This window comes from Telopea speciosissima, chromosome 4, assembly GCF_018873765.1.
Source record: "Telopea speciosissima isolate NSW1024214 ecotype Mountain lineage chromosome 4, Tspe_v1, whole genome shotgun sequence".
In the NCBI taxonomy this organism is placed as follows: Eukaryota; Viridiplantae; Streptophyta; class Magnoliopsida; order Proteales; family Proteaceae; genus Telopea; species Telopea speciosissima.
In genome coordinates this window covers 52,393,749-52,419,468 of record NC_057919.1, presented here as the reverse complement: position 1 = coordinate 52,419,468, position 25,720 = coordinate 52,393,749, and the positions used below count along the sequence as shown (strand labels likewise).

Sequence of the window (25,720 nt, the reverse complement as noted above, 5' to 3'; positions counted from 1 at the left end):
TGTTTATAAAAAAAACCCCTTTCCCATCATATTTAAGATACTTTCTTTTTTGATTTTGTGTTAAAAGGGGCTGGAATGCTGGACCTGGGTTTTAAAAAATCCGGCCTAGCCGGACCAGGTTGCACCCCCATCTTCCATCGGAACCCAATAACGAAACTCAGCGAAGACCACAAAAAATACACCTCAAACCAACCCCCTCCCCACACCTTCAAAACCTAACTCTTATCTGCATTTTTCATTCTATCATCTCCAATAGTATGGTTTCACTGAGATTTTTCTACCCTTCTTCACTTCTCCTTGTTTGAAAAATTATTGTTTTGAGTTTCTGGGTTTGTCTTGGATTGGCAAGTGCAGTTTCGGGTATATTGGTTTGATTTATGGTGATGGGTTGAAGAAGGAATTTTGAACACTGAGACTTTGTGATAGAGCGAAGGGGAATTATGGAGTGGGATAGTGATACAGACGGGAGTGGTGATGAGGAAGGGTTTTTACTGAACGATGGAGGACCTTTGTCATTTACAATTGGAAGTTTGCTTCAGACGTCTACTTGTGGGTTTGCGGTTACGGATGCTTTGGAGCCTGACCATCCAATTATATATGTTAATACTGGGTTCGAGCTGGCTACTGGGTATAGAGCAGAAGAAGTCCTTGGACGGAATTGGTAAGTTCTTTTTCGTTTGCCTTTTAAATTTTTGATTTGTTATCAAGGTTTTTGCTTGATGGAACAGTTATCAATAATATGATTTGTGGGTTTGGGCGTGGATATTGGGTTATGATATGTCAGATTAATGTTTGTAGTTAGGTATTTTTTTTTAGCTGGTTCTGTTTATATCATCCCGAATTTATGTTGAGCAAAATCTGATACAGTGTAAATTTGCAATATCAACTTGTATTAGTGGATGTGTTGGTATTGTTATGCTGTTGTTGTCTTCTAGTTGTTTAAATCTTGTTTGTGCTAAACTTCCCTAGCTCGCACTAAGCATTGATAAAACACTTGAGAATGTAGTTTTTTTTTTTTTCAGACTGTTGGGAAGTGGGTAATTCAAAGTGTTGATAAATTGGTGCCTCGCGGTTGATGTTGGATTTATGTGGCCATCATACCCAATTTAAAAAGTTTAATAATAAATTAATTTGCATTGATTTAGTTGGGCATTTGATTGTCCTAAGGTTATGCTTTAAATTATTTGCAACTAGGAACAGAGTTGGACACTCTCTTTTTTTTGGGTGAATGGTAAACATATTAAAGAAAAAGAACAGATTACTGTGCAAAAGCCAAAGAGGCTAGCCATGGGGGTGATCCTAACAATTACAACAAAACAACGAACAAAAGGATGATAAAGCAAAAGCCAAGGGGAGAAACAAGAATTAAAAAAAAATGATACATCAAAAGACCCATACATGCTTGTTTCTAGGAGTGTTAGGACTCTCAGTACGAATCATAGTTATCAAGGCGGGAAGGCGACCATGGCGTTTTAGAGGGTCAAAAAGCAAGGTGACACCGCCATGGCGGCAAAGCGCTTGCCATGGCACCCAAGGCGTCCAAGGCGACGCCTTGGCACAAGTCTATTTTTGACCTCAAAAGAAATGGCTCCCCAGATCTGCTCAATAGTACGCATCGAGGATGATGTAGTCCTAGGTAGGAATAGTCCCACTAGGAGCCAGGGTAGTAGGATCACTTAACAAGGCTGGCCGATCGGGACAGCTTAGGCTAATTAGGGCAGAATTAGGGTTAAGGTTAGGGTTAGGGTTTCGAGCTAGGATTTTATTTGGTAATGATGTGCAGGTTTTTAGGAGTCTATTGGTGTAGGTTTTATGATGTTTGAGTAAATGGAAGTAGGTTAGATGAGTTGGACAGCAAGATAAGGTTATTGGAGACAATTCCTAATGGAGGTAGGAGTAGGGGATTCTAGGGTTTAGGGTGGTGGGGGTTTGATGAAACTTGGATCGAGTGTCAATAATGATGTAAGGGATGTATGCTGAAAGTTTGGATTGAAACTAATGGACAGATTTGAAGTTATGGAGGAATCCTAGTTAGGGTAGGAGTGAGAAGAAGAAGGTTTAAACAAAGTTCAGATTCAAACTTATTGGATTTGAAGAGATCTTTAATGGCAGCAGCTTTGAAGATGAACAATGGGGTCTCCCGATCTACAAGATGCAAGGAGATAAGTAGCAGCCCTCCCGATCTTCACGATGCAAGGAGTCGATTGGAGACCCACCAATCCCTTTCCACCTTGATATTACTCACAAGGCAACCTCGATATTACTCACACGGCACACTCACGATGGAGCAAAGGCAGCAAGCATAAAGCTAATTTTTATTAATCAAAATTCGTATTCAAGGCTTTGCCCCCTTACAACCTTATATAAAAGACTCAAAAATAGACTTCTACTTTAAAAAGGAAAGGCCTAACCCTATCCCTAACCTATTAGGTAACTTAAACTGACTAGGAAACTGAAATACTAAAGGAAATAGACTCAAAACATGGCTGGACTTATAGAGTCCTAATCTAGCCCAACTTACATCACATTACCACTTAAGTTGTCACATGACCACTTAATCAAGTCCCATGATCACTTAACCAAGTCACATGATCACTTAAATTGAACCAATTGGATGCAACCAATTTGAACCGGTTCAATTAAAAACATAAAAATAAACTAAGTATTGGGCTAATCCCGTATGTAACCTATATACCCCTAGTTTAGGATCATTAAAGTGGCCTATTACATAGAAAACCCCTGGGATCAAAGGCCCAACATATATATATCCTAACCCTAGACTTATTCCTAATAAAAGAAGCCCAGTTTGGTGATAAATCTGCATCAAAGGAGGTTCATCTTCTTTTATTTCTTTCCCACCAAACATGATGAATCATAGCACCAAAGGCAAGCAAACCAATAAAGTTACAGGTTGATTTACCATTAAAAATTTTCAAGATTCATTGCCATTATCTCTGAAAGGGAATGATAGTTTTATAATGGGGCTAACATTTCTTGAGGACACCTTTCCAAACAGTCCTAGAGAAAGAACAAGAGAAGAAGAGTTGCTCCACATTTTCTAGAGTTCCAATAGAGAACAATTGGAAATTAACAAATTTCTCTTGAGAAGGAATTCTTTGGTAGGGAGGGATGAAGTCAGAGCTCTCCAAACATTGAAACTATGTCTAGGAATATTAGAGCAAAACCAGACCAACTTGCAGCAAGGGACTTTTGTAGCTTTGGATCTAATCAAATTCTAGGCAGAGGTAGAGGAAAATTTCATAGAAGAGTTGGGGAGCCATCGGACCAAGTTACCTCTACCTCTAGGTCTCAACAGGAAAGGAGAGAGGGATGAGACTAGTCTTCAATGGGCTTAGTGGAGATACTAGGACCAGGACGCCAAATACCATCACGAATAATGGAAGAGATATTAGCCATTCTATCAAAGGCAGCATCATATTTGATACGATCACCATATCTGGAAATGAGAATTCCCTTGGGATGCCAATTATCAAGCCAAAGATAGGTATCACACCCATCATCGATATTTGAACAAATGACATTACGAAAAGGTTACTGATTGGGGAGGGGATAAGGAAGAGGTGTTTGGATTGGAATCAAATCCAGAGGGGAGAGGGGATGAATACAATTCCGCACCAGCCAAGGAAGCAACAATGCCATTTGCAGCCAGGGGAGAAAATCTACTCCCCAAAATCTGCACAAGATTGGTAACATCTTTTTCAAAAGTTTGAATTTGGGTATCATTATTCTGAATTGTATCCCCATTAGAAAGTAATTTAAAACTCTGGGATGGATTGCTGGAATCAAGGGAGGATACTGTAATTGAAACTGGATTCTGCATTGAAGGACTGCAATGGTTGGAGCTCATTGGAATAACATCCATTCCGGCCACCATTTTGGGCTGAGAAATGGAAGACAACCTTGTCGGGGATAGAGAGGAAGGACTTCTCCACAAGAATCTGATCTAGAGGAGATCTCAAACCCTTTGCCGAGTCAATAGAGTGGATCTGGACTTAAGCAGAATTACTTGATTGGTGTTGAGCAGATGGAACAGGAACTTGCTGAGAACTCGGTAATATCTCATTTTTTTGCAAAACTGAGACGAGATCAAAGGCAAAACAAGAGAAATACATTCTCGGCCGAGATCTCGGTGGTCTTAGTCATCTCGGTAGGAAACCTTGGTATATAGACACTTATTTATGCCAGAAACCAAGACAGACAATTATTTATGCCTAACATCATTTAAGTAAATGAAATTATTTCATTTACTTAAGATATTATTCATAAATAAGCAAATACCCCCTATTTGAATCCAATAAAAATAGTTCAAAAATAAATTCCATGAGGATAAAAGTCAACCCCCCCAGTTCAAGAACAATAACTAGATTTTCGGCAGTAGGTGCAATTCTCAACTTTTAAATGCTAGGGTTTTTCTTAATTCTAAAAGTTTTATAAATCTTGATATGGTAAAACATTGCTAAAAATCGATTTTGACAGCATTCGTGCACACCAAATAAGGTTTGACTGAAACATAACTCCTTCAATGTAAATTAGATTTAAGCAATCTTGGATTTGTTGGAAAGCGTGAATGCTGTCAAAATCATGTCTGAATGAAAATATTTTTTAGGCTCAAACTGGACGTGCACCACACCAAGTTCATCCCTAAATTCTAGAAAACTCGAGGACGAGTTTCTTGTAAATGGGGGACAGTTGATGTAGATCAAAGCATGAAGAATGGGACAAAAAAGGAATTTACTGTTCACATGAACAGTATCCGAACTACTGTTCACGTGAACAGTGAAATGGGTCCATAAGCCTTGCATGGAGAAGGAAATCCAAGGAAATATTTGAGATTCTATGGGTCTCACTGAAGATAGCAAGAGAAGGAAGATTTTATTGCTGATTTAGTTAGTTACTATTTACTTAAGTTTCTATTTTTGTTTACTTTCTAATTTATTTCAGTTTACTTAAGTCTTACTTAGTCAAGTCTTGGATTACTTGGTGTACAAGCCTTGATATTCTCTTGTAAGAGGCTTCTAGTAGTTTCCTTTTTCATTACTTTCTAATTTTCAACTTTCTATTTTGTAAAGCTTAGGCCAAGCTATAAATAGGCCTCATGAGTTGTACTAGAATTCAGACTTGATTAATGGAATTTCTACTGCTTGCTTGCTTTGGTCTGAGAAAGACTTGTGTTCAACAACTGAGATAGCTATGGGTGAGAGACCCAAGGCTGAGGTAGCCCACCCCCTCCCTATCCCCTATCCATCCTTTCCTTTCTTCTTCCCCATCAATTCCTTGTTGCTATTTTCTGTTCTGAAATTTTTTTTTTTGCGTAACTGAGATAACCAAGGGCTACTAATGCTGTTGAGATTTCCCATTGGTTTAACAGAAGAGTACCCATTCACTACTGACATTGTTGCTGATTAGAGAAGGTTTCAAATCACCTGCGGTTCTGCAGATCTGAGTTTTATTGCAGGATTTGCAGCAACTTCAAGCTCTCTGATCTCCAGATCCATCCATCAGTTGTTGATGATATTTGGCGGCTGAAGTACCCTCATTGAATCTTTCCTTCGATGGTAAATTGAGTCCAATTCAATGGTCAGGTTTGATTATATCTGTGAGTTTCTAAATCTGAACTTAGCCTTCTAATTCTGAGATCGGTTGATAACTCAGCATCTAGCCGTCACTTGTGGCTGAAATTTTGAAGGTTCATTCAACCCAATAAGACCTACCTTTGATTGGTCCCCCAGCTCCATCTGAGTTACTAAATCTGCTGCTGGTTATTTTCTGGTTAATTTCAGTCTTGGACAGGCCGGCTCTTCATCATCATTACCCTCTGCCTATGAGTATGAGGGTCAGTTACACTCACACACTGAGTCAGGTTTTGTGGAAAGCATCTTTGGGGTCCCGGCCCCCCAGCCATACATGTTCGTGTCGGTTCTGGTTCCATGGGCACCATCTAGTAGCGGTGGCTCTCAATCTACTTACGTTTCGGAGATATATACCCTAGGTTAGGGTACCTCTAGTACGTTGATGACTCGGTTTATAGGGCTGTTGTGCACGACTTCAAGCATTACTTCCACCATCATATGTCATGGCCAGCTTTTGTGATGCAATCAGGGCAGAGCTTGATTCGACAACAGCAACAACAACATGGTCATTATGATGATCCAGCCCGACACTCGATTCAGTACTAGCTTGTATTTATTTAATCTATGTGACTATGTCTCTTTCCAAGTTTCTAACAATTATGAACAAACAGGTGAACCGTCAGTCCATCACTATATAGTATGTATGAAGTATGATTACGAAATATGAATGTGCTGCCTAATGCTTAAATGGTTTATGGTTTGATGTATTTTAGTTCCTAATGCTTATTTAAGTTGTTTTGCACTTCTACTTTAATTATATGAGTTCTAAATATTGTGTGAAATAGCCTAGGGTAGACCTCACACACGCCTTAGACTACAAACTTAAGGTCCATAGTCAAAGTACCATTTTGGGTTTGAATTTGTAAAAACTAATGGTTCCACGGTGCTCCCTGTGCCATATATGGATGTTGGTGTATGCTACTGGTCCCCATGATGAATACCACTCTCCATACTCATGCCTCCAATATTGTCAGTCAAGCTCCTGATCGTGTCATCCATGCTAACTTGCTCCTCCCTAGCTGGTTGTGCGAATCAGTGACATGAGCCTCTCTTGTAGGTAATTCCATCATGGTCCTCATCCTGTGGCATGAGTGAACTGAGTGTCTCCCGTGAAGCGCACTGGCTCAGTCCCAGGCTTCGGCTCTGGCTCCTGGTAGTGATACCTCTGGCGCATACTCGCATCACCCCCCATCATCCCCATCATCATCATCAATATCATCACCTTGTCATCACTCATCAGTATCATCACCATCACCATCACCATCATCACTACCATCACCACCATCATCGTCAACCCCACCAGCTTGAGACTCGCAACGTATGGGTAACTGTGAATGCACACAGCCCTCGCGAGATGACATATACTCGTCCATGTCAGTACCCATCCGAGTAGCTATCTCCGGGTCGGGCCTACCCTCGACCTGATCCATAACTCACGCTCCTCGATTCCTCACCCACTGGTATAGGGGATCCTCCTCATCATCTGAGTCGATTTGGAAAACCATGGCAAGCTCGATTGGTACGCTATCACCCTCCATGGCTTCGCGTATGTGTTGCATCTTCAGTCTTATGTTAATGCACAAACACCAACTGCTCCAATCGTTTGTGACCCAGTCGGTTCTGCCTCTTGCTGTGGATGAGTGAGAATGTACTCCAGTTGCGCTTGTATCCGGAGGTAGAACAAGTTTGAGAGAGCACCTTGATTGCTATCCTTCTTAAGTGAGGTACATCTTTCCCATATAGGACCCACCATTCGCCTGCATTATAAGTTTAGAATATTAGGATTATTTATAGGTACATGATTTAAATGGAGACAATATGACATCATGACTAATAATTCAGTGGACCTACCAGGGGCTGAGGTTTGTTTACTAATCACCGCGGCTTCGTAACTGAAACTACCATTTGCATCCCTAAAGATCTTCATCTATGTTCAGACATGAAATGCCTTGGATTAGTACACAATATAGTTGTAAATTACTATTAATAAGTAAGTACCAAATACCAACTCTCACCTCATTGTTGCATTTTGCCTGCTCTTTAGTATTAGGGACCAACTTTGCCACCACTAACTCCATTGCAGCTATCAGTGTATCATCCAGCCCAAGGTTATACTTGTATTGAGATAGTATGCTGATATTCCATAAATAATTTGTCAGCTTTTACGAATAAGTAAACATATAAAAGTATAAAAATAAAACTCACCAGTTTTATGTAGTGGATGGGACAAATGCTTCTCCCATCGGTCCTCAATGATTTTGATATACCCCTTCCCACCTCTAGGTATTGCTGCTCTCAGTCTTTCTTTCATTAGTTCCATGGCAGCATATACATGTGGCAAGGTCGGCTTCTTCTCTGTGTCTACCATACTCAGGACCCTTACCACTGAATCCAATATAAGGACCCTCTTCAAATCATGCCAAAATTGGTTACTAGAGATGGTAGTTTGTGCTGCCTTACCCCCTGGAGAACCCGACTCTCTCCAACCAAACCATTCCTCATTAGCAAACATAAATCTCAGGCCAACCATCTTATCCTGAAAGCTTTGTAATACAATGAATTCGGTGGCAAATTGAGTAATGCCAGGCCTCACCAAATGCCCTCCGCATTTCTCCCTCAATAATTGTAAAGAATATCCATAGTTATACACAAATGTGGTCACTTGTCTTGCTCGCTCAACCACACCCGCTACCAAGGATTTCTTACCCATGTCTTTAAGCATGAGGTCAACGCAATGGGTAGCACATGGAGTCCAGAAAGATGCATCCTCTTGCTTTTTCTATTAATCAATTTCTCTCCTGCCTTCTTAAAATTACTTCTGTTGTCCGTCACTACTTGAACAACGTTTGCTGCCCCTACTTCTTCCACAACTTCTTTCAACAACTTGTATATGTACATTGCATCCTTTTTCTCCTTGGATGCATCCACTGACCTTAAGAAGATGGTCTTGCCATCACAATAGACCTTGAAATTGATGATGGACTGTCTAGTGGGTCCAGTCCAACCATTACACATATTAGTGACTCCATACTGCTCCCATTTCGGCCTTAATGAATCAATGTAAACATCAAGCTCCTGCCTTTGCTTAGGCAAGTAAACATTCATCATTTCCCATGGAGTGGGCCCCTTCACTCCCGTGCTAGCCCTCCTAGCAGTGTCAATCACAGCCTGATAATTTGTCCCCTAAGCAGCATTAGTTGGGATGCTATGATAGAAGAAGAACTTGGACATTGCATCACCAACTTTCGCTTTCCAACCACCCCATGATTACTTTATAGTTCTTTGTTTGGTGTCCTACTGTCTGTATATAAGGGGATTCTGTGAAAGAATCTCAATGGGATCATCAGGATTGAAGGGTGGGGGTGGGGATGGGGATCCAACTCCTCTCACACTCTGGGTTCTCCTAAAAGGCAAATCCCCCTATCGCTGCTTCTTCCTCCTATCCCCTGTCGATCGCGCATCTGAAACAACTTGTTCAGAACCAGAGCCACTTGCTCCTCTGCACTTCTCTGTAGCCCTAACCCTTTCCATCTCAGCTGTCACTCGGCTATCAATCAAGACTCTCTGGTACTGTCTCCACTCTACCTGTGCGTCAAAATCCTCCCACCTGTCCATGTACGCATCATCTTGTGGCTGTGCATGGCTCTGTAAGACTGCCTCATGAAACTCTTTCTCTGCTCTTTGCCTTTCTGCCTTCTTTAATCTTCCTCCCTTCAAGTGCTTAGACATGCTTTGTTGCACTGCATAAGGAACTTGTGTGCATTTGGCCACATCCTTATACTCACCAACCAAATGCTGCTTTAATCTGGTAGCCCCTCTAGAATTTAGAATTTTTTTGCAGTAGTTACATCTTGACTTTTTCTTGTCATTTGACATTGGCCCTCCATGTAGCCATGCTATATCTCCACCTCCACCTTCAGCCATTGTGCAGTAGTTTTAAACCTTGGCACATTGTTAAATCAACAAATGCATGCATTTTTGATGTATTCAACATCATTTCAAAGTCCTAAGTTAATCATGTAGTTATTTCCTATTTCCCCCTTACCTCTTGTATTTTTTTCTTAATTAAAAAATAAGTTCTATAATTTTTGTCATAAATAATCATGTCATAAGTAATACAAAATTATAATGGATGAAACAAGAATCATCATTTTCCATATTTAAATGCATTAACAATGCTTTCATTAGTTTTAAATAATTTTCAACACAAAACAGATATTTTTCACTATTTTTTTTGGAATTTTCTTTAATATTTAAAATATATTTTAAATTTCAGAAATGAAAATAATTAATTTACTAACTGAAAAAAGCGACACTGTGAAGCCGTAGATCGGCCAACGGTGTCCAACATATATTTACTTGAGTTCCAAACAATGAGTATGAACAATATTTTTTTTTCAATTTGTTTTTACAAGAAATTCATTTAATTTTACAGAAAAATAAATAATTTAAAAACAGGAAAAAAAATTCGCCTCCGTCAATCCATAGATCGGTGGACATTGTATAACATATAATAATTTCATAGTCAACATACAAGGTTAGATCATGTTTCTATGCAAATGAAGTCTCATTCGAAGCTTTAGACAAAGGTGCTATTGAGAAATTGGTTTGAGATGAATAGTTACCTTTTAGATGTTCTTGAGATGCAATGCAGCTTGGAGGTGAGATTTGCAGCTTCAATCTTCAATGAATCAAGTTTTAGTGGGGAACTTGGGACTTGGAGGTGTGATTTGCCAAAAAAAACTGAAAAAAGTACCCAAATATGGAGTTTCCCCTTCACAGAGGCGGGACAGGCAAGAGAGAGGCGAGAGGGGTCGAAATCTCGTCAAGATGTGGTATTTTATAACCTGTAAGAAACTGAGAAATATCACGAGATCTCAGCGAGATACCAAGATCTCGGTCGAGTTATTGCATTATTCCATTATCGCCTTCAATCTCGACTCGATAAGCTACGAAACCGAGATAATAGTGAGATCTCGCCGAGATCTTGAACCATGGTATAAACCAAATGTGAGACTGGGTATACCAGGCCGATGACCAATTCCAAGAACAGTATAAACCAAATGTATGTTTTGATTGTTTCAAACTTCCAATATGGTATAAACCAAATGTGAGACTGGGTATACCAGGACGATGACCAATTCCAAGAACAGTATAAACCAAATGTATGTTTTGATTGTTTCAAACTTCCAATAGCTTGCTTCTTCTGTTCTGTTGTCATCTAGTTCTATGTTGATTTTTGATGACTTGATGTGGCTTAATGTTGATATTTAATGTTTTAAGGTATATATTGTAGCATACCAAATAATGTTAGAAAAGAAAGGAAATAAAAGATAACACTTGGGCGCCTAGGCAACGCCTAGACATGCGCCTTGTTGCCTAAGCGCTTAGGAGCCTTGCTACCTTGACAGCTATGTCATATATCATACGAGTCCTAAGCTATGCATGTCTTTCCTCACCACTTCTCATATGATTAATTTAGGCCTGCCCCTAGCTCTTTTATATCCGTCAATCTGAATCAAATCACTCCTCCGTACTGGAGCATCCCAAGGCCTCTATTGCACATGGCCATGCCACCTCAAACCACTTTCTCGTAGTTTATCCTGTTATCCAAATCAGCTCTAATATGGTCATTCCTTACCTTTTGCTTCCTAGTTTTGCCACACATCCATCTCAACATCCTCATCTGCGCTGCACTTAGTTTATCTATTTGACGTTTCTTAAGTGCCCAACAATCCGTACCATACATCATTGCCGGCTGTATGACAGTCCTATAAAATTTTTCTTTAAGTTTGTATACTGCCAAAATCATTTGGAGGTCTAGAGGCCTTTACATGTATTTATAGCTTAGTCCTTAGTCCTTAGTCCTCTAATCCAATCAGAATTGATTTAAATAATGTAGAAACCAAATCTGATTAGATAAGGAACGAAGGAAACCAAACAGAAATCTGAATCTAATTCTTCCAATTGACCAATCAAGGAAGAGATAGAAATTGACCAGAAAACTGAAAGTAATAAAATATTAGGGCAAATTTCACGGACACCCCCTGTAAGTATTCAATATGTCACGGATGTCCCGAACTTGGTCAAAATGTCAACCTTCGCCCTGAAGTTGAGCAGGGTTACCACCCAAAGTTAAAATGTCGATTTTACCCTCTTAGTAATTTTAGAAAATTACTAAGATTCCATCCTCTTCCATATTCTTCCCGTAGGAGAACTCAACCACCGTGGGCGACCATCAGCTGCGCCAGCTCCAGCTCCAGCTCCAGCTCCGTCGAAAATCAAGTCCGGCGACGTAGCGACGGGTATTTCTCCCCAGAGCTTCAGCAATTCCTCTCCGTTGCTTCTCCTCTCCATCGTATTCGTCGTTCTTGTCCTCTCCATCGTGTCCGTGAAATTTTCCCTTTAAATAATAACCTCTCCTTCCATCTTCTTCCCTCTTCTTCCTTATTCTGTCTTGCTTCAACAAGAATGGAAAGTATTTCCGATTTGCCGGGGTAAATCACTGGGAACATTTTGCTGTCAATATTAGAGCAAACAGTGAGAAAAATCAAAAAGGGGATCACGAAAATCCCAAATCCCAAGTAATACTTGATCAGCAAATTTCTGAAGATGGGGTATGTTGTAGTTGCAGAACTGATTTCAACGGTAGGTCTGTTACTCATGGTAATGGAAGACTTTGAGAGTGAGAGTCAAGGACTTTAATTGCCCTAGGATATATGGCCTATGCTCCAAGCTAGTAACCGGTAAGGAGGGAGGGAGGGAGGGAGGAATATTTCGATGTATAGATAGAGCTCAACGAATATTCAGGCTGAATGATTTTGAAAAGCTCTCCATTTCTATCTGTGACAAGGTACCCTTCTTCGATTTTGAATTTTTATCTTGATTCTTCCTCTCAGAACCCTACTTCTCTTATCCCCCGATTATTCTGCTCAATAAACTCGGTCGAAGGCAATTCCCCCGACGTGGATACGATTTTCCGTATTATTAGCAGCGCTTCCTCGAGTCAGAACTTGAAACAGTCTCTCAAGGTGAGTGGTATCTTTCTCTCGAACGATTTGATCGATAGGGTTTTGAAAAGGGTTAGATCAGCCATGGGAATCCTTTGCAGGCTTTGGAATTCTTCAATTACACAGGAAAGAAGAGGGTTTTTTTCCATACTCCCTTCTCGTACGATACTATGCTTTATATCTTGGGAAGAAGCTGCAAATTTGATAAAGTTTGGGAGCTTCTGATCGAAATGCGTTGGAAAGATCAATCTTTGATTACAACCCGTACTGTTTAGATTGTTCTTAGCCCGAATCGCTAAGGTTTGTAGACCAGAGGCCCTGTGGTTTCGGAGGCTGAGGAATTGAGGAGAACGAGTGGTGTGGAGCTGGCGACGACGATCTTCGAAGACGGTGAGCACAGAGGGGTGTTTAAGCGGGGAAGCTGCTTGGTCGGTGGTTAGAGTAGTGGAGAAGCCGTGAAAGCCGTGAACTGGGTGTTGCAGATCAGTCTCCTTCCCTGTTCTTGCTTCTTCTGCCTCCAGACCAACGAAGACGATGAAGAGATGGGGGTAATTTGGGGTTTTATCTTTAAGTGTATTATGGAAAGTTCACCCTGTGGTAAGGGTATTTTCGCCATTATAAAAGAGTTAACAACAACTTAACTGCACAGACCTAACGGAGTGGACTAAGTTGAAATAAATTCATAAAGTAGGGGGTGCTCTGATATTTTGACCAAGTTTGGGAAGTCCGTGACATTGCATACTTACAGGGGGTGTCCATGAAATTTGCCCAAAATATTATTACGAAACCAGGGCTGGGATTAAATAACCTAAACCGGCCTAGGTAATAGCGTACCTAGTGCAGAATCTGACCATGAACAGTAACCGAGGGCTGTCATGACATTGGATCTGACTGTCAGATTGGATGCCTTTTGTAATTCTGGAATCTGATTTCTTCTTCCTCCACTGGTGTTGCTTCTGGAACCTTGATTCTGCATCACAGGGGACAGATTCTTTCAGGAATGAGAAAATTGTTAGGATTTAGATCCGATTTTGGTTTCAGGTTGAAGTCAAAAAGTTTCAGACACTGTTGACTTGCCATGTGTCTTGAATATTCCTATAATTTCTGTTGCTGTCTTTTAATTTGACTGATTTCTTTGCTTGGAAAAAAATGAATTATTTCAATAATTGCAATTGAAGTTTATTGAATGTTATTCCATGTAATCAGCTCAACTCATCCTTAAATTCCACTGGAAGTGTGTGTATATTCAGGATCCATGTATGGAAGGTTGACTTAGGTTTTTTGTTAATTTTTTGGGTAAATTAAATGCTGGTTGTCAGGCTGGTTTAAATGCTGGTTGTCAAGCGGGTGATTAAATGCTGGTTGTCAAGCAGGTGATTAAATGCTGGTTGTCAAGCCGATGCATATCGCCTTCATTTTTTAGGGACAAAACTGAAATATATAAAAAATCATGTCTCTGGTAGGTAACCTCGAATTTCAAAAAAGCTTCATTGCCAATTTCCTTTGATAAATTAAAAGTTACTTATATTTACTTATTTAGTATGTATTTAATACCCATACATTAGAGTCTTAAAGTCAAAACCTTCCACTCGGCAACCCAGCCATGTTTTAAGTTTTTGGATGGTCCAGATTCCATTTCATTGAATGAGAACATAGATTTTGGAAGAGAGATTTTTCTCATTTGGTGATGGTTATGAAATTTGGCTACTTTTATGCAGGATATAAAGTATCGATGGCGGGAATTGTATTGAAAGGGTGATTTTAAGAGACGAATCGTATCATATCTGAGATACTCCAGATACACTAAAGATGCATATGGAAACCGTCAAGAAACATATGGAAATGCTTAGGATATATGCACAATATAGTTTTTGAATTATAGAACACTATAAGTAAGTAACATGTAATATAGATCAAGTATAAAAAGGAGAAGGAAGTACAACAAGACAAGTGCATTCAATTGATTATGTATCAAAAATGAGTTTTTTTATGTTAGTAGCAGAAAAATAGAAGAAGAAGAAGAAGAGGAGAAAGAAGAAGAGAAGAGGAGAGAGCAAGCTGAACTCTCGGTAATGAGAGAGCTCAAAAAATATCTCATATATTAGGAATCCTATACAGGGGCATAAAGGGAAACCAGAAAAATAAAAAGGAGAAGAGAGGGATCCCTTCTCGGTATTAGCGCCAGATTCCTTGACGCTAATCCCGAGAAGGGTGAATGCCCTATTCTACCCTTCTAACACTCCCCCTCAAGCTGGAGCATACATATCAATCGTGCCCAGTTTGTTATAAATCAAGTCAACCCTCCCACTCACTAGAGACTTAGTAAAAATATCAGCAAGTTGTTCTCCAGTCTTGACATACTTTGTACAGATTACGCCCTGTTGGAGTTTTTCTCTCACAAAGTGACAATCTACCTCAATATGCTTAGTTCTCTCATGGAATACAGGGTTTGAGGCAATATGTATTGCTGCCCGGTTGTCACACCACAACTGCATTGGTGTAGAATTCTCAAACCCAAGTTCAGTCAACAACATCTTCAACCAAACCAGTTCACAAGTAGCATGTGCCATAGCTCAATATTCTGACTCGACACTTGATCTAGCCACTACGTTTTGTTTCTTACTCTTCCACGAAACAAGGTTTTTTTTTGGTGAATAAGAAATTCATTACCAAACAGAGAAAAAATTGCAGGGCCTCCGGAGAGGAGCAACAAAACAAAAAATAGAGGCCAATGCCTCAGCTATGAGAAACAAGAGATACAGAGGAGAGACCCCAGGAGACAACAATGAGTCTGTTCCTTAGGGTGTCAGGACTAGAGGAGGGAGGAGCAGACGATGATTTCGCCTTAATTTCAAATGGAATGGAATCCCAAATCTGCTGATAAGACCTAGATTTGGAGGTCCATTTCTTGATATTATGCTCCATCCAAATATGGTTGAGAGTTGCACAAAAAGCTAGCTTTCCAACTGTATCACAAATAGAGGAGCCGGCAAAGGTCATATCTATCCAAATCCATTCCCGAGAGAAAGGGAGAATTCTTCGAGGAGCTGGCCAACACTTGAAAAGGATGCCTTTCCAAATAGCTGCTGCAGTAGGGCATTCAAAGAAGAGATGGCCAGTGTCTTCCACATTGTTCCAGCAGAGACAGTAAGATGGGGTCACAGCAATTTGGCAATGACGAAGGAATGCCTGAGTTGGAAGGCAATTAGTGAAGATCCTCCATGCCGTGAAGCAGTGCCTAGGAATGTGATGCTTGAACCAAAGAAGTTTTCTCCAAGGGACCAAAGGACCTTTGAGACGGACAAGCTCCCAAGCAGATTTTGATGAGAAGGAGCTTGAATTGCCAGCTTTCCAAGTAACACAGTTGCCTCTTCTCATAAGACTTCTTGGGATAGAAGAGAGATCATTCCAAATGAGGTTAAGCTCTGGAGAGGAGGTAACAGGAGGGGTCCAGCCATTCGGATCTAATATGTTTGCCACCAAGGAGAGTCTGTGGAGGCCCGAAGCATAAATGGTTCGGGGGGTAATCGAGTGGAGGAGAATCCCCCTTAGGTGCCAGTGGTCCAACCAAAGGAAGGAAGAGCGGCCATCCCCAATAAGAGAATGAATGGCATGAAGCACCAGGTGACGGGATGCTAGGATCTTGCGCCAAACCCAAGAAGAATCTGCTGATGCTGAAGCCGTCCAGATGGTATCCTGACGAAGAAGGCCCGAGCAAATCCAATCCACCCAAATGCTTTTCTTTTTAGAAACAATCTTCGAGATTAGCTTAATGATACCAGCCGAGTTCACTTCTCTAATTCTTCTAATGCCCAAGCCGCCATCCTTCTTAGGCAGACACATAGCTGCCCAGCTAAGAGGATGCAGAAATCTTGAAGAATCATTACCAAAGAAAGGAAGCCAATAGGGATTCTAAAGATTTGATAGTAGTTTGAGGAAGATCATAAATCCCAGACCAATAGATATAAGAGGATTCCAAAACTGATCTGATAAGCACCAACCTGCCAGCATAAGAAAGAAGCTTTCCTTTCCATAACTGAAGCCGCTTCCTAATGAGATCAAGCATCAGGGTACAGTGATGAGCAGAGAGCCTAGCAGGAATCAAAGGGAGCCCCAAGTACTTGACAGGAAAGGATCCCTCTTGGAAACCAAATTTGTTAAGGAAAGCAATTTTGTCCAGCTCAGAAACACTAGCAAAGAATATAAGAAACTTTGCAGGATTGATGCGAAGGCCCGAGAGCTTGTGGAAGTGCTGAAGATAGTACATAGTAGCCTCAAGGGAGGAAATTGAAGCCTTAGAAAAAATCATCAGATCATCAGCAAAAGCTAAGTGAGTTAGCTTGAAGGCTTTACACTTTGGCAAGGGGGCAATGAGCTGCTGATCAGTGCAAATTTGAATTTTCCTAGAGAGGACTTCCAAGGCCAAAGTGAACAAGTATGGGGAAAGGGGGCATCCTTGCCGAATTCCCACAGTAGCTCCAAAGTAACCTGCCGGGCTGCCATTAACTAGCACTGAAAACTTTGGGGAGGAGATGCAGGCCTAGATCCAGTTGACAAAAATCAAGGGGAAACCCATCTTGGTCATCACTTGTCCAATAAATATATAGTAACCTGTAGTTGATCTCCGATCAATTGGTGATCCGGTCCACAATCTGCATCAAAGAAATCCCTCAACTCGTGTATGTCCATGATGAGTATACACTAACCCATGTCTTCGAGCTTTCTTGAGATACTTAAAAAATGACAGCATCCCAATGAGGAGTCCTAGGAGATGACATGAACTGACTTACAACATTGACCGAAAACAAGATATCAGGCTGAGTGAATGTCAAGTAATTCAATTTTCCAACCAACCTTCTATACTTTTCTGGATCATCAAGAGCATCTCCCTCATGTGCAACAAGTTTGACATTGGGATCCATTGGATTATCAAGAGGTTTACATCCTAGCATCCCAGTCTCTGTAAGCAAATCCAGAGTATACTTCCGTTGTGAGAGAGATATTCCCTACCTGGATTGAGCTACTTCAACTCCTAGGAAATACTTCAATTTTCCCAGATCCTTAGTTTGAAATCTCTGTTGTAGATGAGTCTTCAAACTATCAATTCTTGTAGAATCATCGCCAGTAATTACGATGTCATCTACATATACAATCAGAAAAATCTTGCCAGTGTTGGTCTGACGATAGAAAAGAGAATAGGCACTATTGCACCGTGACAAACCAAACTTAAGTACTACCTCTGTAAAGCGGCCAAACCAGGCCCTCGGAGATTGTTTCAATCCATACAATGATTTCTTCAATTTACAAACTAACCTAGACTCCCCCTGAGCAACAAATCCAGGAGGTTGCTCCATATACACCTCCTCCTGCAGATCACCATGGAGGATAGCATTCTTAACATCCAGTTGATGCATAGGCCACCGATGAGAGGTGGCAAGGGAAATCAGGATACAAATAGAAGATAGCTCGGTAACCGGAGAAAAGTATCCAAGTAATCCATACCATACACCATAGTTGTCTGGCGCGCCATGGCGTCGGCCAGAGGGCTGCATGGCGACCTACGCCAGCGACCCTCTTGATTTCTTCCTCCGACTCTCTTTCCTCTTCGATTTCTTCTTCGCTTCGATTTCTTCTTCCCTCTTCGATTTCTTCTTTCCCTCTTCAATTTCTTTCGATTTCTTCTTCGATTTCTTCCTGTCTTCTTTCCTCTTCGATTTCTTCTTCCGTCTTCTGCCCTCTTGATTTCTTCGATTTCTTCTTTCCTCTTCGATTTCTGAATTTTCTTCTTAAAACTTGAGAAACAATAGAGAAAAATAAAACATGGCTTGAGTATACATCTATTAACACATTAAAAATAGAGAAAAAAAAATAAAACATGGTCGACATGCTCGCCATGCAACGCCATGGCGCGACATGTCGATATATCGACGTGACACCCCTCCACCGACTTGGATCGCCGTGACGCCGTGACAACTATGCATACACCTATGCATATCCCTTGACCACTAAGCGAGCTTTCAGGCGAGCAAGAGAGCCATTAGCATTAACCTGGACTACATAAACCCAACGACAACCAATGGTAGACTTTCCAGGAGGCAATGGAACAAGATCCCAAGTGTGGTTATGTTCCAAAGCCTGTAATTCTTCTTCTATAGCTGTCCTCCAGCCAGAAATAGATTATGCCTCTGCAATTGGTTTAGGAATAGGATGAGATGCAACAGTGGAAAGACAAGTTTGAAAGGTAGAAGATAAACCAGAATAAGAAATATAAGAAGATTGAGGGTGCTGAACACATCGACGTTTACCTTTCCGATGAGTAATGGGCTGGTCCAAGTCAGAAAAGATAGGGGCAGGAGAAGGATCAGCAGACGGCAGTGGCGCGGCAGTAGGTGGAGAATCAATGGGGTCAGCATCTTCTTCCTTTGGATGATGGGGGTAAACATTAATAACCAGAGGCTTCAAAGGAGGCTGAACAGCAGGAAGCTGCAAAGGAGGCTGAATTACACAAAGAGGAATATCCTCATCCATGGAAGGATCAACACGAGGCTCATCCATATAGGACTGAGACTCAAAGAAAGAAACTCAGCAGTAATAAAATACTTACGAAGAACAGGAGAATAACACCGATAGCACTTTTGAACGCGAGAATAACCCACAAAAATGCATTTAATGGCTTTAGGAGCTAATTTAGATAGCCCCGGAGTATGGTCTCGAACAAAGCAGACGCACCCAAAGACACGTCGTGGTAATGGAAAGAGAGATTCCGAAGGAAAAAGCAAAGCATGAGGAATGCCACCACTTAAACGATTAATTAGGTAACAAGCAGTTAACACTGCATCAGCCCAGAAAGATTTGCCCACTTTCATTTCAAAGAGAAGGGACCGAGTCACTTCCATCAAGTGACAGTTCTTCCTTTCTGCTACACCATTTTGTTGGGGATGTGTCAGAACAGGAAGACTGTTAAATGATCCCACGAGTGGTCATAAGTCAGAAAATGGGGCAGAAAAATATTCTCGTGCATTATCACTATGCAAAATTTTAACATAACAGCCAAATTGATTCTTAATTTCAGCAATGAATGAGGAAAAGATGGAAAACAATTCAGACCGACATTTCATTAAATATAACCAAGTAACACGAGAATAGTCATCAACAAAAGTAACAAAATACTTAAAAACCAGTGTGGACGTTACACGACAAGGACCCCACACATCAGAGTGAACTAAAGAAAAGGGATGTGTGGGCCGTTTATTGACACGAGGGGGATAACTCACACTGTGGAGCTTCCCAAATTGACACGACTTACAATTTAAAATTGAAAGGGAACGAAAACTAGGAAATAGTTTCTGCAAACTATGTAAGGACGGATGACCAAGCTAACAATGGATCTGATGAGGGGAGGTTGTGCTCGAACAAGCAACCGAAGGTGTGTCCTCAAGAAGATATAGTCCCCCAGAGACCTTGCCTCTACCAATCGTCTTCTTCGTCTGCAAATCCTGAAATACACAGGAATCAGGGAAAAAGGTTATGGAATAGTTGTAGGCATTGGTGAATTGACTAACAGATAAAAGATTAGAAGGAAATTTGGGTAAATACAATACAGAAGATAATGACAAGGAAGAAGTGGGTTGAACAGTACCAGTGCCTCTGATTGTAGCAAAGGAACCGTCAGCAAGAGTAACACTTGAATTAGAGGTTTGTAAAGTGGAAAAGATACCTGAAGTTCCAGACATATGGTCTGAGGCCCCTAAATCAATAATCTAGGGCCTAGAGATGGAGAGACACGTAGTGGCATTACCTGTCTGAACAAAAGTAGCAGTGGAAGAAATGTCCTGACAGGCCTTTCCCTAGTTGTAGTGAACATATTCCTCCTCTGTCATGGTCAAAGTCACACGACGGTCCTCCATAGGTACAAATGGGGCCGCTGGTTCAACACTAGCGGTGTTGGCTATCTTGGACTGTGGGGGTTTGCCATGTAACTTTCAACAAAAACGCTGAATATGGCCAGGTTTACCACAATGATAGCAAGTCCTTACAGGGCCAGACTTCTCAGACTTATTAGATGAATCATGAGTACTAACAGGTATTGCAGCTTGGGGAACTTTAGCAGGCTAACAGCCCCCACTACGGCGACTACTTACAAGGGCAGTGCTATCACTAGAAGAAGCTCGAGTTGTGTCATGAGACACACAGAGAACCCGAGAAAAGGTATCCACAAGAGATGGAACTGTAACACCTCAAAGGATTTGAGATCGAATAGATTCGAACTTTGGGCCTAAGCTGCCCAAGAAACATATAACCGCCAACTGCTCACGTTGTTGTTGCATTTGTGTCACATCAGATGTAATGGGCAGCAAGGCATTCAGTTCTTCATGCATCCTCTTAAAGTTGGCAAAATGTTTTGCAAGAGGACGACCCTTCCGATCATACTGATAAAACTCTTTGGACAACTATAAATCCTGGAGAGATTATTGTGTCCAGAATGCAAAACAGCTAGATAATCCTATAGGTCTTTAACAGTATCAATGTGAGTCACAAGATCTACGATAATACTATCCATAGAGTTCAACATCTGGCCCAAGATACGAGCATCAGTAACCTCTCAAGTAGTAGCATCCATGCTATCAGGTTTCTTCCCAATCAAGTGATGTTTCTCACCCCTTCCTGTGAGAACCAGGGACACAATCTTGTGCCATTGCTGAAAATTTTGACTGCCTTCTAACTTCTTAGAGGTCAGAAAATTTGGTGATGAGGACACCACCTCAGTCACAATCTTAGTATATCCTTAGATGTCTCACCCATGAATGCCACCAAGAAAATACCAAATAAACAATAATAGCACTCAAACAATCAACAGAAATAGAGGCAGCAGGTCAACCAAAGCACAAATAGGCACGAAAGAACCACCGGAAAGTGTATAGCAGATCAACCGAACAGTACACAGACCAGAAAAATCAACAACAATGACTCAAACAGTCCATAACAGTTCACAGCAGTCCCATAAAAATCGATATCAATGCCGAGATCAATCCAGCAGAATATAAATCCCAAAAATCGATGCACAAGATCGATATCAAGGTAAAGACACCAAAATCAGGCCAAAAAAACGATCCAATCAACCATAAATCAATGCAGAAGACATCGAACCTGAGATTGAGTATTGACCGATGTCTTTAAACCATCATAGCAACCTTCAAAACCCTTTAAAACTTCAGAACTGGGGTAAGATACCCCTTGCGGTAGCGAAGAACCCTAGAGACTGCAAAACTTGATTGAGTGTATCCCTCTTTCTTCTACCGATTGTAGAAACAAGAAAGGAACCGAGAGAAAGGAATGGAAGTGAGTCCTTCTTGATCAGATGTGCTCTGATACCATGTTAGTAGCAGAAAAATAGCTCATATATTAGGAATCCTATACAGGGGCATAAAGGGAAATCAGAAAAATAAAAAGGAGAAGAGAGGGATCCCTTCTCGGTATTAGCGCCAGATTCCCTGATGCTAATCCCGAGAAGGGTGAATGCCCTTTTCTACCCTTCTAACATCTTACATTTACTAATACCAATTTTTTTTTTTACGTATCATATTGGCACTGTATCGTATCGGTACCTTAAAGATACTATATGTATTGGTTAATATTGGCGGATACAGAAGGATACTTTAAACCTTACTTATATGATATGAATACATCCTCTAGGCAATAAGGTAGAAGTGGAATCCTCTAAAAACATTGGTTCATGTCACAACAATATAATTAGGCCAATTACACAGCTTGAGTTCTTATGACATTAAGTTCCATTGGCAACCAAGGAGTGCAGATGTGATTGCAGATGATTTAGCAAAACAAGAGGTTGTTGGACCCTAAATCTGTTTTGGGAATTCATTCCTCTTGGAGATGTAGCTAAGAATTGTAATGGACTGGGGTCTAGGGATTGGTCAAGATAGTTTTTATGGACACAGAAAAGAAGCAAAAAAAAAAAAAAAAAAGCTTTACTGCTACAGAGAATGCTGTGCAATAGGTACAAAAGATGCAGGTAAAAGAGAGCATATGTAATATGCTAGATTCAGAAAACCAAGTACTGAAAATCACATGGGATTCATGCTAGGGCATTGAATGAAACTCAATAAAGCCTGTTGCCAACCAAATGGGGTAGCTAGATGGGTCCTGTTTAAAGCCACATTTGGATGCTATGGAATTTTGGCTGATTGAAATACTGAAACATGGGGCTGCTGTTGGATAATGTGTTTGGGCTACCAATTTATGATACCTCCCACCCCTAACCCCCAAAAAGAAATGATGGGCCTAATTCTGTTCAATTGCCTAACTTTTGACCTCTTTCCAAATCTATTCTTCATATTTGTGAAATGATGGAATTCAAGCTGTTCTTCAGATATCTTCAGTTGATATTTTCTTTTTTATCCCCTCTTCCCTCTATATCAATTTGCATCAGTCGTTTCCTGAAGGTCTCTGCTATTTAATACTGATTGCTGAGATTAAACTGTTCCTGCTCTAGTCCTGCTGACTCATCTTGGAAAGCTTGGTGCTGTTGACTTTTTTAAAACTTTCTTGTTTATATTTGAAAATATATTTGGTACTGATACTGTGACATCCTGTTGCAGCCGCTTTTTGCAATGCAGAGGACCATTTGCTAAAAGGAGGCATCCGCTGGTGGACTCTACTGTGGTTTCAGAAATACGAAGATGCCTCGAGGACGGGGTTGATTTCCAGGGTGACTTGTTGAATTTTAGAAAAGATGGTACTCCCTTGATGACCAGATTGAGGCTGACCCCTATACTTGGTGATGATGATACAGTAACTCATGTTATTGGCATCCAGTTCTTCACAGAAGCAAATCTTGATCTGGGTCCACTGCCTGGATCTTCAGCAAAAGAATCAACAAGATCATCTGATCGGTTTCATTCGGATCTTTCCTCTTACAGGCATGTTCCAGCTGGGCAAGGAATTGTTCCTCGTGACTTTTGTGGTATATTTCAATTGAGTGATGAGGTCTTGTGTCAAAAAATACTTTCACGGCTAACACCAAGAGATATTGCTTCTGTTGGTTCTGTGTGCAAGCGGCTTTACTATTTGACAAGGAACGAGGATCTGTGGAAAATGGTTTGTCAAAATGCATGGGGCAGTGAAACCACTCGTGTGTTGGAGACAGTGCCTGGGGCTAAAAGATTGGGATGGGGCCGATTAGCCAGGGAACTAACCACACTTGAAGCTGCTGCATGGAGAAAGTTGACTGTTGGAGGTACTGTAGAGCCCTCTCGCTGCAATTTCAGTGCCTGTGCTGTTGGGAATCGGATTGTTCTCTTTGGTGGAGAGGGGGTCAACATGCAGCCAATGAATGACACATTTGTGTTGGACTTAAATTCTCCTAATCCAGAGTGGCAATATGTCAAAGTGAGCTCCCCACCCCCTGGCAGATGGGGTCACACGCTTTCCTGTGTGAATGGATCTCACTTGGTTGTGTTTGGAGGCTGTGGAAGGCAGGGTTTGCTCAATGATGTTTTCGTATTGGATTTGGATGCACAAGATCCTGCTTGGCGTGAGATCTCTGGTTTGGCCCCACCACTCCCAAGATCATGGCACAGCTCATGCACCCTTGATGGCACCAAGTTAATAGTATCTGGAGGTTGTGCAGATTCTGGGGTACTTCTCAGCGACACATTCTTGCTGGATCTGTCAATGGAGAACCCTGTGTGGAGGGAGATTCCGGTAGCATGGACTCCTCCATCCAGGTTGGGTCATACACTCTCAGTCTATGGTGGACGGAAGATATTGATGTTTGGTGGTCTGGCAAAGAGTGGGCCACTTCGGTTCCGTTCAAGTGATGTCTTCACCATGGATCTTAGTGAGGATGAGCCAGGTTGGAGATGTGTAACTGGGAATGGAATGCCAGGTGCTGGAAATCCAGGCGGTATAGCTCCACCTCCCCGGCTTGATCATGTGGCTGTGAGCCTCCCTGGTGGTAGGATCTTGATCTTTGGTGGGTCTGTGGCTGGTCTTCATTCCGCTTCTCAGCTCTATCTCTTGGATCCGAGTGATGAGAAGCCAACCTGGAGGATATTAAATGTACCTGGACGACCTCCAAGATTTGCTTGGGGACACAGTACATGCATTGTTGGAGGAACGAGGGCTATAGTTCTTGGAGGACAAACTGGAGAAGAGTGGATGCTGAGTGAGCTTCATGAACTGTCACTGGCAAGTTCTGTCGTGTGATGCAGGAGAAGTATAATGGTAAGTTTCATAGTTCATACACATTTAATACTTGTCTGTTGTATGGGTAGAAAGAATTTTCTTTAACAGTTAGAAAATGGAAGAACATTTCAGTAGCAAGCAAACAGGTTCTATGTTGGTCGATTGTTGCTTACTTGCTTGTTAGGGAGTCTGCTGGAACTGACTAATATTGCTCTTCAGGACACTGCTTTCCATCATTTGTCTGCATTGCAGTTTTCCTCATACCAGGTTCTCTTCATGAAGGCTATGTTTATAAATGACAGTGTTCTATTGACTTTTGTGAGGCGTGAAACTGCCTTATATTAGTGAGCACATTGCACTGGGATCCTGTCTATTTGGTCAGGTAAGTAGTCATGGGAAATAGGTAATGTTATCTATGTACGGTTCGGTTTCTTTTGTATTTTCGTGTTGCTTTGGCCCCCATGTATTATGGAGAACAGAAAGAAAGAGAAATGAAGAGCGCTGTATATAATGAGTTGTTCTGTTTGAGTCATATATATTTAAGGTGGGGGTTTACTCTCCTTCCTACTGTTGTTTATGGCTTGTGTAGACCTCTTTAATTTTTTTCCTCGGTTTGTTTGGTTTTATCATGTGGTTTTGTTTTATTCTTCTTTTCTTAACCCCCCCCCCCCCAAAAAAAAAAAAAAAGAAGAAGAAGAAAAACCTCTCCATTCATGTGAAGACTAGATGCAGTAACGACTGTTCATAGAAAAAAGCTCAGAAAGCGGATTCTAACCCCCTAAAATCGGGGGTTTAGAAAACCAAGAGATCTCCTAGAATCACAAGAAACCGAACCAGATTAATAGAAAATTCTGC

The 25,720-nt window shown here is 41.1% G+C and overlaps 1 protein-coding gene across 3 annotated transcripts; it reads left to right on the top strand.

The window, feature by feature from the left end:
- Positions 1 to 205: 205 nt before the first annotated feature.
- On the top strand, positions 206 to 25,434 carry LOC122658680 (adagio protein 1-like). Of its 3 annotated transcripts, none has more exons than XM_043853736.1 (3): positions 206 to 661; positions 23,278 to 24,904; positions 25,118 to 25,434. In XM_043853736.1, exons 1-2 carry the CDS (start codon positions 441 to 443, stop codon positions 24,884 to 24,886), a joined length of 1,830 nt encoding a protein of 609 aa, XP_043709671.1. In that variant the 5' UTR covers positions 206 to 440; the 3' UTR covers positions 24,887 to 24,904; positions 25,118 to 25,434. The 3 variants fall into 3 exon arrangements, with proteins under 3 accessions (XP_043709671.1, XP_043709670.1, XP_043709669.1); XM_043853735.1 differs by having other exon boundaries at positions 25,085 to 25,434; XM_043853734.1 differs by having other exon boundaries at positions 23,278 to 25,434.
- Positions 25,435 to 25,720: the final 286 nt, after the last annotated feature.